The sequence below is a fragment of the Pogona vitticeps genome, chromosome 10 (genome assembly GCF_051106095.1).
Source record: "Pogona vitticeps strain Pit_001003342236 chromosome 10, PviZW2.1, whole genome shotgun sequence".
Classification (NCBI taxonomy): Eukaryota; Metazoa; Chordata; class Lepidosauria; order Squamata; family Agamidae; genus Pogona; species Pogona vitticeps.
This window is the reverse complement of record NC_135792.1, coordinates 14,447,747-14,460,548: the sequence shown is the minus strand read 5'-3', so window position 1 is coordinate 14,460,548 and position 12,802 is coordinate 14,447,747. Positions and strand designations below refer to the sequence as shown.

Here is a 12,802-nt window from a genome sequence, read left to right as displayed (position 1 = left end):
GGGGGCGATTTCATTTTTCAGGGGGGCGGTAGAACGAAAAGGGGGGTCATTATCGTGGGGGCGCTGGAGCAGAAGGGGGCGGTAGGGGGGCGCTGGAGCAAGCCAAACCTGTGAAGATGGCTGCAGCCTTTTTACAGTGTGCATTTTCCTCCAATCTTAATTTAGTTTCAGACTTTTTGTCTTGAAATTTTTAGTTCCTGCATTTGTTTTTATGCCCTTTTTATATTTCTTTTTGTGTCTAAAAATTCACTTGCAACTAAATCATTAAATGTTACTTTTTGGGGGGCATTTCATTTTCTTGGAATTTAATTTTGTTTTCAGGGGTCATTGGATTTAAGTGTCTTAAATAAATAAATAAACAAACAAACAAACAAATAAGATATCATCACCGCGGTGAGGGGGGCGATGATAACTTCCTCAATGGCTCAAGGGGGGCGTTTCTTTCAAAAAGGTTAAGAACCACTGCACTACACCACCCAATAGACTTGTCTCTGATGTTAGGCAGGTATTCCTTGGTTATTAGCAAAATCTGGCAGTCCAGTTTGCAGGATGTATTGAAGGTAGCTGGTGGCCAATAAGCCACATATGACTCTTATCCCTGCAAGGGTTCTACCACGGAAAAAGTAAAATCTGTGCTTCCCTCTCACGTTTCGGGAAGCCTTCCAGCAGCAGCTGGGCAAACCAACTGCTTGTTGGGCATCCTCCAGCTGTACAGATTATCCTCCCTTGCAAAGAGGCTTCGGCCCCTCTTGTCCTACAAATCGCACCTTCACTCTCGCGTGACGGACTCGCCGCCGCTAAGGGGACGCTTGCTACTGCGCAGTGGCTCCGCTCCACACCAAGCGGGGCCGGCAGAGGGAGCCCTGCCTGGGGCGGCGGGCGGCTGTCTTCCTTTTCCGGAACGGCGCGCCGAGAGGGGATGCCATGCCGCTGGATCACAGGCGAGTCCCGGGCCCGGAAGAGTCTCAGACTCCGCTGCTGTTCGTACCTGCCGGAGCCAAGGAGGAGGAGGCGGCGGCGGCGGCGGCGTCCGGTAGCCGCGACCCGTCGGCCCTGCAGCCTCTCTTCGCCCGCGTGGGGCTGCTGAGCCAAGCCAAAGGCTCGGCCTACGTGGAGCTGGACGGCGGCACCAAAGTCCTGTGCGCCGTGGCCGGGCCGCGCGAAGCGGGCGGCGGAGGCGGCGCGGGGAGCAGCAGCAGCAGCAGCAGCTCGGGCGACCCGCGCGGCCGGCTGGTGTGCGAGTTCCGCCGGGCGCCGTTCTCGGGCCGCGGCGCTCGCATCCGGCCCAGCGAGCGGGAGCCCGAGCTGGCGCTGGCGCTGCAGGAGGCGCTGGAGCCGGCGGTGCGCCTGGCCCGGTACCCGCGGGCGCAGCTGGAGGTGAGCGCGCTGCTCCTGCAAGACGGCGGCTCGGCCCTGGCGGCCGCCCTGTGCGCCGCGGGGCTGGCCTTAGCCGACGCGGGCGTCGAGCTCTACGACCTCGTGGCGGCCTGCGCGCTCTGCCGGCCCCCGGGGCCGCCGGGGAACGAGTGGCGGCTGCAGCCGAGCGAGGCCGAGGAGCGCGGCGCGGCCGCCCGCCTCACCGTGGCTCTCCTGCCCTCCCTCAACCAGGTGGCGGGGCTGCTGGGCAGCGGCGAAGGCGGCCCCGCGGACAGCTGGGCGCAAGCCCTCCGCCTGGGCCTCGACGGCTGCCAGCGCCTCTACCCCTTGCTGCGCCAGAGCCTCCTCCGCGCCGTGAAGCGCAGCAGGACCCCGGCCGCCGCCGCCGCCGCCCAAGAACCCTCGGAGGTGGAGACGGACGGCCCTCCGGCCGCCACCGCTTGAACTGGAACTTCGAAGCAAGGGGAACGTCTTCAGCGCTGGGGAAGCGAGGGACCCCCGGCTCCTACCCGCGAGGCTTCCCCCCCCCCCCCAGCCTCGGGCCTCGTTTCTGCGGCCTCTGCAGCCCAACCTCCGTTCCTCACATGGGGCGACTGGGACTCTTCTGCTTGGAAGTGACTCTCTGGAGCGCTTTCCCTCCTGCCAGGCACGGGAGCGCCTGGTATCAGAGTCGCCTTTCATCCACAGCACAACTGGAACCGCTGGCGCGAGAAAACCTGGACCCCTGCCGCTGACTCCACTCCGGGGAGGGTGGGCGGACTGGCTGCTTGGCTGCAAGGAGACCCTCTTCCCACAGAGCCTCTTCTAAAGCAGGCAGTCTGGGGCAGAATACAGATACACCAGCCTGGTGCCCACCATATGGAGTGCATCGTTTTTTGTCCTTTGGCTGTGCTTGCTGGGGCTGGTGAACGTTATAGTTCAAGACACCTGGAGGGCGCCGGGTTTGGGCCAAGACTGATTTAGAAAAGCTTGAGTTTTTTAATTTGCAATTTTTGTTATGGATAGGTTAGTCCAAACTGTGTCTTAAGAAAATAATACATTTGTTGGTAATTGACTTCCAAGTTTTTCTCACTTTTTTATTCTGGGGCTTCGTCTGTGGAGTCTGCATTTCTGTGGAGTCAAGCCACCAATGTAAATCCTCTCTCCTGCTCCTAAAATTCCTAGATTTTAGGATTTTTTTATCTTAGAAGATGCCAAGGAAAATATGCAGTTACTTATCCTTGCAGGCCTCTTTTTTCGTGTTGAGTTGGAAGCAAGTTGCACTAATGTTTTAAAAGGGGGAAAAGGTCAAAATCTCATTCCAGTGGCATGTGTTCACTATGTTTAGTTTCTCCATTTCCCCTTCTGGATCCTTTTCTTCAGGAAAATAGGCCAAATATAAGCCCAATTTATCTCCTAGCCATTTTATTCTATTCTAATAGCCCTAGATTTTTGATAACATGTATTATACAACTACTAATAAAAATAACTTTTTACAATGTAATAAATTCCATGAAACCTTTGCTGACAAAAGGTTCCCTACTGAGACGGTGCATGCAAGCCTGTAAATGATATTGTGTTGTGTTCTATGTAGAGTAATGAGTTGGAAAATATGTTTCACAATTATTGTGAAAGTTGTTTCTCTAATGCTTGGTTCCTGGTGCCTGCCAATGAGCTTTATGACTATTATAACCAAATCTTGAGAATTTATTCTATGTAAAGAAGAGTTTATAGATTATAGATCTCTTGTTTGTAATTAAATTAGTTTAACATTGGTGCCTGCTTTCATGTTTTTGCTGTATTATAGACCAGAAGGAGGGCATCTCTGGCCTTCCACATGTTTTGGACTTCAGACTTCCAACCCAGCTTGGCCTGTGGTAAGACTTGGGAGTTGTTGTCCAAAATGATCAAAGAACAATCAGGTTTTGTATCTTTTAAAATGTGGTTTATTTACACTTGAAATTTTTGAGAGATAGGTGCCATCTTCATAATGCTGTGCTCGATAAACTTGTGGATGGATATCCTAAAATATATATTCTAGGATACAACAGTGGGGAAATCCACGTACTGCACAACACTCCCTCTTGGGGTGTTGTCGAAGAAATCTTTCCCCCAGCACCCCTCTGCTTTTCTGTGCTACAGTGTGGGCACAGCTGACCTCATGGGTAATTTTTTCCTGGTAACTTCTCTCATTTTCACTTAAATGAACAGGTAATATATTAACCTTATTTATTTATTCATTCATTCATTCATTCATTCATTCATTCATTCATTCATTCATTCATTCATTTATTTACATTTATATCCTGCCCAGATAGTAGCTAGGCTACTACTCTGGCAGCTAAAAGAACACAGAGTCATTTAAAAAAACAATAGTAAAACAACAGTGAAAATTAATGGCAGGCTGGTGGCAGAAATGATACATAAAATTACTTATTTAGGGGCAAACTATTGAAAGGCTTGGGGAAAACAACCAGGATGCCTCCTAAAGCCCGGGAGGGATAGGGCCAGTCATACCTCTGGTGGAAGGGAGTTCCAAAGTGAAGCTGCCACCACAGAAAAAGCCTGGATTTGAATTAGTGGTTTCCAGCCCTCCCAATATGCAAAGTGCAGATGGGATGGGTAGATGTTTTGATGGAAAGGTGCTCAGCCAGGTTGCAAGGTCTTAAACTGCTACAGGCTTTAAAAAATTAGCATAAGCACCTTGAACTTGGCCTAGAAGCAAACAGGCGGTCAGTGCAGACAAGCCAGGATACCCCTCTTGTAAAGAGATGCTCCCGAGACCAACCTAGCAGCAGCGTTCTGCGCCTGCTGCATCTTCCAACCTGCCTTTAAGGGCAGCCCCACATAGAGAGTGTTGCAATAGTCTATTTTTGATTACAAGCGCATGGCCTAATGCTGTAAGGGGATTCTTGTCGGGATGGTGTGTGATCCACCTCAGCTGGCAAAAGGCAGACTTGGCCACAGCTGGGATCTGGTTCTCTCTTGAGACAGCTCGGTCCAACAGCACACCAAGGTTACACACCCTGATCCTTCAGGGGTAGTGTGACAGGCAGGCTGCCCCTGGCTTGATCCTAACCTCTGCCTTATCTGTATTCAGTTTTAACCTGTTAGCCCTTGTCCAGTCCATGACCACAGCCAGTCAATGCTCCAGGCACAGCTTCCACTGCTGAGGGAATTATCGCTCCCAACAGTTTCTTTGGCCAGGGGATGCTGGGGCTACAGGACACTAATGCCAATTCATTTGCATTAAAATATTCTAACATTTAAATGTTCTGACCTTTAAAACGTAGACATTACATTTCCTCATGTTGACCACCAATTTTAGTACCAATGCAACACAGGTAGGGCTGGAGATGTTTCATTTGGAAACAAGGAAGGAGAAGGAAATACCGATCAGTAATTGTTGATGGTGGCCATGATCGCACCTCTCATTTACTGGTGAAGACTTAGGAAGATACAATGAGGGATCTAAGCATGCAGTTTCAAAGCAGATTCGTATGATGCATTCTTGCTCCTCTAATTCCCCTTTGAAAAGTGATAGCTGAACCATGGGCAGTCATTAGATCTCAAAAACAATGGCAAAAGGTACTGGGATAAAAACCTTTTATTTTCAGTATTCCTTCAGTGGCTTCACAAAAGACCTTTTCCAGAGTCGCCTTTCTAAGAATCCTCTCCCTCCTGCATGCTGGACTCTGTTCTGAAGATGAAAGAGAAGAAATAGCCCACCAGTTGCTAGGCTTTTGCTTGTCAGTTTGGAAAGTTCAAAAATAGCTGCACAGTGAATTGGACAGTAATTGCTTTGAGTTTTATTGTCAGATTATGCAATAAAAAGGGAGACATCCTGCAGACTATTTTTGATTTTTTGAGTGGTCAAATAAAAGGTGATCAATTGGATGCCGGCCTTAGCTGTGTTTATTTGTCCTGTGAAATGTAATTCTAAAAGCCTCCTTAAAAATGCCAGAATGAAATACATGGGAGAGAAAGGGTAGGTGGAACATCTTTCCTATTAGAAAAGGTTACACCACTTAGCTTATTTGGCCTAGAAAAAAATGCAGCTGGCAGGGAGGGCTTATGAAATGTGAGATGCAGGAAACATGCACAGAGAAGCTTTTCTCCCCCTTCTAATACTGGAACTTGTGATTGCAATGTGACACTGGTGAACAGGAGATGAGAGAGAGAGAGACCAATCAATTTGTTCAGTCCACAGTCATAAGGTGTAGTGATGATCATTGGATTACATGTCTTTAAAAGAGAGGGGAGAAATTCATAGTGGAAAACCTATTGAGTGGCTCTCACTCACAATGGATGTATGGCATATCCTCTGTTCAGAAGAAAGTTTCTGAATTCCAGTTGCTGGGGGACTGGCAAGCCCAAGTTGCTGTCTTGGATTCTGACGGTAAAACTCTCAAGAGGCTTCTAACCTAGGTTGTGCTCAAGTCTCTGAGAAGCCCTCCTCTGAATGCTCCCACCAGATGATGCAGGATGAGAAGGCCCCTTCATTTGGTGGCACTTTGACTGTGGCATACCCTCCAGAGATGCTCATCTAGCACCCTGCGTTGTGTACTATTGGGCACCAGAAGAACATATTTTTTTACCTAGGATTTTTCTTTTTTTTATTGTTAAATAAATTTCAACAATAAAAATTTATTGTTCCATGATTTTCAGAATAGAGGGTTGTTTTGGTTTTATTGTATTGTATTTGTTTCTGGAAGGTTTTTTTATGCTAAGTTTTTCATGCATGGCTTTACAGTGGTGCCTCACTTGACGACGTTAATTCGTTCCAGTGAAATCGCTGTAGAGCGAAAACGTCAAATGAAATAAAAAAACCCATTGAAACGCATTGAAAACCGTTCAATGTGTTCTGATGAGCTGAATACCTGCTAGTCCAGCGAAGATCCTCCATACGGCGGCCATTTTTGGTGCCTGTAAAGCGAGGAATCCGTCCTAGAAAACAGGGGGGGTCCATTTTCTTCAGCCGGTGGCCATTTTGAAACCCGATGATCAGCTGTTTGCTGATCGTCATAAAGCGAAAATCAGTTCCCGAAACAGGGAAACGATCATCGCACAGCGAAAGATCCCCATTTAAAACATCATTTTGCGATCTCAAAAGCGACTGCAAACATCAACGTAAAGCGGATTCGTCGTAGAGCGGGGTAATCGTCCAGTGGGGCACGACTGTATTTTTCAAGCCCAGAGAGCTTTTGGACAATATATACATCCTCATCTAAGAACTGCAGACCCTATAGATAATCGAGTCCAGCTCTTGTGGGGGAGGCATAGTGGGGAATCGAACTCCCAGCTACAGCCAGATACCCAAATGTAATAAATAAATAAAATATAGCTGGCCACCATGAGAAACAGGATCCCAGAATAGCTCATGCTTTGATCTAATTCAGCAGTAAGAGTACTAGTTTTATGATTCATATAATGTAATCCTCTGCAAGGCTACTCAGAAGTAAGCCTCACAGAGTGAGATAAAGGTGTATAGGAATATAAATCTCAGAATTCTGTGTGGCATCAATTGGCATATCTATACAGGATAGATGACTAAAGCTAAAGGATCTCTTGTCTGGCATATGAGGGGATGTTTTTAAAAATAATTTATTAGTTACAAATCCAAAGCCTCCTGAAATTACTTCCCTTTACAGCTGAAATTTTTAAAACCAGCCTATTTTAAATGATTTAAATGTTATTTTGGACTGCAGTAAGGATACAGTGGGGTCTCGACTTACAAACTTAATCCGTATTGGAAGGCAGTTTGTAAGTCGAAAAGTTTGTAAGTCGAATCAGCATTTCCCATAGGAATGCACTGAAAACCAATTAATCTGTTCCGGCTGTTTTTGGTTCTTAGGTTGAGGGGCATTTCCCATAGGAACTAAGGCAAAGCCGGTTAATCCGTTCCTACCACTAGGGGCAGAATTTCTTTCTTTCCTTTTAACCTAAGATGACTTAGGCTAAAAAAAAGGAAAGAAATGAGGGAGAGAAGGAGGGAACAGACACCTTTTCAACAGAACACCCTGAAAAGCACATTTTCAGCCAAGACAAGTACCTTCTGGAAAAAACCAAGCACCTTTCAGACAACAGATCACCTTGAAAAGCACCTTTTAAATCAAGACAAGCCAATACAAGCACCTTTTGGGGAAAGGGGGGGCAGCAAAGGAGGGAGGGAACACCTTTTAAAAATCCAAAAATCAAAAATTAAAAAAGCGCCAAAAAATAAAAATACAGTTCGTACTGCACTGTAGCAGGCAATACCAGCAGTACCAGGCAGTACCAGGCAGTCTGAAGACTGTCTCCAAATCCACTCTCAAAACACTGGGAAGAGCGAGGAAGCAGATAAGCATCCTCTTCACTGGCCAACGGTTAACTGAAAGTTCAAACTTCATGCTTTCCCCACCTCAAACATGTTTTTTTTGGTTTGTAACTCGAATCTAAGTGTGCAAGTCGAGTCAATATTTTTCTATCAGAGTGGTTTGTAAGTCGAAATGTTTGTAACTCGAGCCGTTTGTAAGTCGAGGGTTGACTGTACGTCATAAAGCTATGAGCCCCTGGCATGTTGTAAAAACACTTAAGTTGTGAATTCATGAATTCCCTTAACTATAAAAATAATTAAAACAGCTACAATGCAAAAGGTGTGCTTATCTCTTCTTATGTTATAATTTATATTACTCTACGTTAAGTCTTATTGCAAAAGGTAACTTGTTTTCTGAAAGTAGTTCCTTCCAAACTCTGGAATACTTACCTGACCAATAAAATAAAACCAATGAGCTATAACTGTAGAAGATCACTACTGCTTTATTTCTGCTTAATGATGAGTTGGTTTAATTTGTCAGTTACATTGCCTGCTTTCTCCACCCTTCTCCCACACTGGCACATTTATTTTAAATTTCCACAAACAAAGGACACTGGAAGTTTTCTTCAAAAAGTCTTAGGAGTCTATCTGCCGTATCAGCTCAAGGTGCTAGTGAGACAGTTTACAGACCTGTTTTCTCCTTTTAGATAAGGATTGTTTGCAGGTAACTGATGTCAAGTTTAGCACTTACTGGAGGCAGTGAAAGAAATACAACACAGAGAAAAGGAGATACTAGACAAGGGGTAGAAGCGCTCCAGGTCTTTTTAGTTGCTGCCTTCAAGATCAAGTGTGTGATTCCTTGCCTGCAACAGAACAAGAAGCTTCATAAAAGTTGCTCTTGAGACATATCCCATATATATCCGTTTGAATATCTTATTTTGAGTTTTCCATGACATTAAGAAAATAATAATTATGGTACTATGAGCAAATCCAAATTGGTGACCCTACCTGCCTGTGTGCAAAGTGTGCTACTTCCCATATTACTTTTAATGGAATAGCTGGAATCCTCTTGTTTCATTACACAAGTGGAAGGCAAACACATTCACTCATTTCCAGCTAGTGATTAGAGTTCTTGCTGAGATTCTGAAATGTGTACCAAGCACAGGAGCCCCTAGAATCACAGTAGCAACTCTTCAACTGCCCACTGGAGGAAGAAAGCAAATGTAATACTATCTTCTATCTCCACATCGCTATATCCCTTGCTTCTGGATTTACAGTTTTCCCCATTATTTTCTTATTCATCGTTTAACACAAAACTCAGTGTTGTTACGTACCGCCTCTTCAGTGTCTGTGCTCTCCTCTGCACTGTCAAAATAAGGCAGGGCAGCGTGGGTGTCGTCGTCTGTGCTTTCCTTCTTCTGGCTAGGCTCTCCTGCTTGGGATGACACCTCTCCACCGGTTAAAGCTTTCTTCTTGCCTTCCTTGGCACCTGTGGAATCAGGACAGCCAGTAGCAGGAGTGTCAGGCAAGCCGGAAAGCCTGCTCAGCAGCCTTATCTACTGGTGAGTAAGGAGCGTTTACTCAGCATGAGGAGAGGTCGTGTGGTAGTCCTGCCACCTCTGCCCTGGTTCCATCACCAGTGTTGAAGGCAACACACCACAACAGAGTCCACTTCATCAGGCACACTGTAAACCATATGACAACTTCTATAAACCCTGATAGGACGATGCAGTGAGGGATAGGAGAGGACCAATACATTCAGGCCGAATCTTAAGAAAACGGTAGTCTTGTGGGTGCAATTTCTGTTTTGGACAGATGTACCCCCTGAACAATCAAGCACTCAGATGAGTTAACCCTTCATCTGTCTTTCTCATTGAAGTCCCAGGTGACTTTAGTGGCCTGGAGGGTTTTTCATCAGCTTCAGCTGGTATGCTAGTTGTGGCCATTCTTAGACAGATACAGGTTTGGCTATAGTGATCCTCAAGGTAACCTTAAGGCTGGAGTACAGTAGTGTGTTCTATGTGGGGCTGCCCTTAAGGTTACTTCAGAAGCTGCAGCTGGTGCAGAATATTTGGTTAGGTACAGACATAACATCTTTCCTGAAGGAATTATACAGTACTAGCTTTTTATATGCTCCTAGACCAGGATTAAGATTTTGTAATCCATATATAAAACCCTAAAGAACTAGGGACTTAAGCTCTCTCCCTTATAGATCCATTTGGTTCTTGAAGTCATGTGGAGAGGCCTCTGCTGGTATCATTTGTTCCTGAGGGAGACCTCAGTCCTGCAATTATGTGGAGTAGGGCATTTAGTAAGAAGGCCCCACTTCTGTGAAAAACCCTTCCATTTTAAATTCAACATGCACCAACTGTAGTTTTAGACATGCAGTATGTTGAAAATGTAACTAAGTTTTTTACAAGCCTTCCCTTATGTAGTCCAAGCAACCACTGGCTTCACAGACAATGTAAATCCTTGTATTTTAAGAGTGTGTCTTCTGTATTTGTACATTTCATTATTGTTGTACACAACTTTGAAATCTCCAGATTTGAGCAGTCTATAAAAGTAAAGGTTCCCCTTGACATTTTAGTCCAGTCGTGTCCGACTCTAGGGGGCGGTGCTCATCCCGTTTTCAAGCTGTAGAGCGAGTGCTTGTCCGTGTCCGAAGACAGTTTCCGTTGCCACGTGGCAAGCGTGACTAGGGAACATCGTTTTATCTTCCCACTGAGGTGGTACCTATTTATCTACTCGCATTTGCATGCTTTCGAACTGCTAGGTTGGCGAGGAGCTGGGACAAAACGACGGGAGCTCACTCCGTCGCGTGGATTCGATCTTACAACTTGCTGGTCTTTTGACCCTGCAGCACAGGCTTCTGCAGTTTAGCCCACAGTGCCACCACGTCCCTGGGCAGTCTATAAAAGTTTGTAAATGAAGAAATAATAAAGAACTCACCCTTTGCCATCAAGGCCATTTTCTTTTTCGCTTAAGCATGTTGCTCACTAATGGTATTAAAGAAATCATCACCAAATGTTCCTGACATCTTTTAAGCATACTGACCTACTCACCTATGGGGTGCTCACGTCGCTGATCCATCCGATCCAGACTCTCCAACAAGCTATCCACCTGCGCTTTTATTTGGCTTAGTTCTCCTTTGATGGAGTGTAACTCTTCTGCTCTCACTAGAAGAAAAGACTTTGTGAACTGGTTAAGCTCCATTACTGGTACCCTTTTGTCTATGCTGGGGATTGAGGGGTTATAGTTTTATACCTATGTGTACAAGTAATTGAATCCATCCTTTGAGATGAAACCACATGCTGCACACAAATGTATGTGACAACATTCTGTTTTTTTTTTTAATGAAAAGCAATCTCAGTTGGCTGTGATTTGCAGAAAAACAGGAGGGCGAATGAAATACTGTTTTAAACCACATATTCATATATTTGGTGCATTTCTTAGCCAACTTTCAAGATTATTGTCTTCACAGCATGGTTTACAGCAACAAAACAAAAGAAAAGACATACTGTATAGCTTTCTAGAGGCCTGTAAAGAAGATTTGAAAATCTTTAACTGGGAGAATTTGGCGTGTGTAAGGATGCTGGCTGGATAGTTCAGTGAGTTAGGTATCTGGCTGCAGAGCTAAAGATTGCAAGTACAGCCAGTCTGTGTGGCTTTGGACAAGCTGCACAGTCCCAGGGTACCCCCCCTCAGAAGAAGAGAATGGTAAAGCTACTCTCTACCTGGAAAACCATGCAAAGGGCTGCTGTAAGTTTATTATTATTATTATTATTATTATTATTATTATTATTATTATTATTATTATTATTATTATTATTATTATTATTATTATTATTATTATTATTAAGGATGTACAGATGCAGTTGTGCATATTGAATGCTGCACTTCAAACCCAGAAACCTGTAATTGCAGAATGTAGAAGCATCTGTGTGTAGGAAACACATCTGGAAATACTGTACATAAAGCAACTGTACAGCAGTTGTTCCCTCTTTGCCCACCACCTGTTGTTTGATCATTCTCTGTCCTGAGAAGCTGAGGTGCACAATAGCCAGATAGCATACACTACTGCCTACTTACACTATTCAGGATCCACAGCATTCTGGCCATAACATTTAGGACCAGCTTGGCATGGAACAAACTGGAATAAAACTTTAAAAGAATTTGGAATCAAACATTTGGATGTTTAGTTCACAACAACATGCAATGCTGCTTCAGTTCCCTATCTCATCTGGCTTTGTAAACATACATATCGTACATTGATTGACTGACTGATTAATTGTCTTTCTCCCCATAGGGGACCCAAACATACATCTAGTGATCCTTCAGGGTACTATTTTCCAGTTCACTGCCTATTTTGGATCCTTCCTTGAAACTGCTGGTTTCTAGATTCCCTGCCCTTTAGCTCTGCATTTCCTGGAACCTCCTAGTCTTCTTCTTAATAGTCTCCCCACTATGACATATGACTACTCTCAGAAAAAGTGGATTAAAGACACTCTTGATAACATTGTTCAGAAGCAAACCACGGTGCACTGCAGTTACTGCTCACAGGATCAAAACTACGAGAGTTTCTGGGTAGTGGAGACGATGAAGCTGTCCACATGGGCAAATAGATTGATATATGGATCACTATTGGTACAGTCAGTTTGAACCAAACGATGGCACCCACACATTACTGCTTAGAACAATCCATCTTGCCCCTTCACAAGATGTCCTGGCCTTTCTGGCACACCAGTAGGACATGTATTCTTCTTGGCATGATACAACAGAATCTTCATTATCTCATTGTGTAGCCTGTGCAGACAGATAGCCCACACCCAAACGGCACTATGGGCAGCATTAACAGAGGTGAAAACCCTATGATATAATAGGTGGGCTGTGACATTAAAAGGGAGGGCACAGAAACTCTCTCTTCTATTTTTGTCTTGTTTTATAACATTTCCCTGACCAATGCAGTGAAATTATAATTACCGTGCTCGGTTGATGCATGGCCATTTCAATATCCCACTTACTTTATTTAACAAAGGGGGGGGGAACCACCCCAGCTCCCTAAATTACAGCTGCAGGGAAGGGAGCTATGTTGACTCCATGGGCAATGCAGCCCCAGCAGAGCCCGGGCTGAGGAGAAAGGCAGGGAAACGG

The 12,802-nt window shown here is 45.1% G+C and overlaps 2 protein-coding genes across 2 annotated transcripts in view; one reads left to right on the top strand and one right to left on the bottom strand.

The window, feature by feature from the left end:
* The first annotated feature begins 836 nt into the window (after positions 1-836).
* On the top strand, positions 837-3,131 carry EXOSC6 (exosome component 6). The gene has a single exon (XM_072980827.2). The coding sequence runs from the start codon at positions 925-927 to the stop codon at positions 1,819-1,821; it is 897 nt and encodes a 298-aa protein (XP_072836928.2). The 5' UTR covers positions 837-924; the 3' UTR covers positions 1,822-3,131.
* A 5,003-nt stretch (positions 3,132-8,134) lies between these two features.
* The window catches only part of LOC110089525 (uncharacterized), a 38,199-nt gene continuing 33,531 nt past the window's right edge, over positions 8,135-12,802 (bottom strand). Inside the window, exons 4-6 of the mRNA XM_020812662.3 lie at positions 10,714-10,827; positions 8,986-9,140; positions 8,135-8,514 (exon numbers count right to left, since the gene is read on the bottom strand). Coding sequence (XP_020668321.3) covers positions 8,476-8,514; positions 8,986-9,140; positions 10,714-10,827 — 308 coding nt within the window. The 3' untranslated portion in view covers positions 8,135-8,475. The remainder of the gene's footprint in view (positions 8,515-8,985; positions 9,141-10,713; positions 10,828-12,802) is intronic.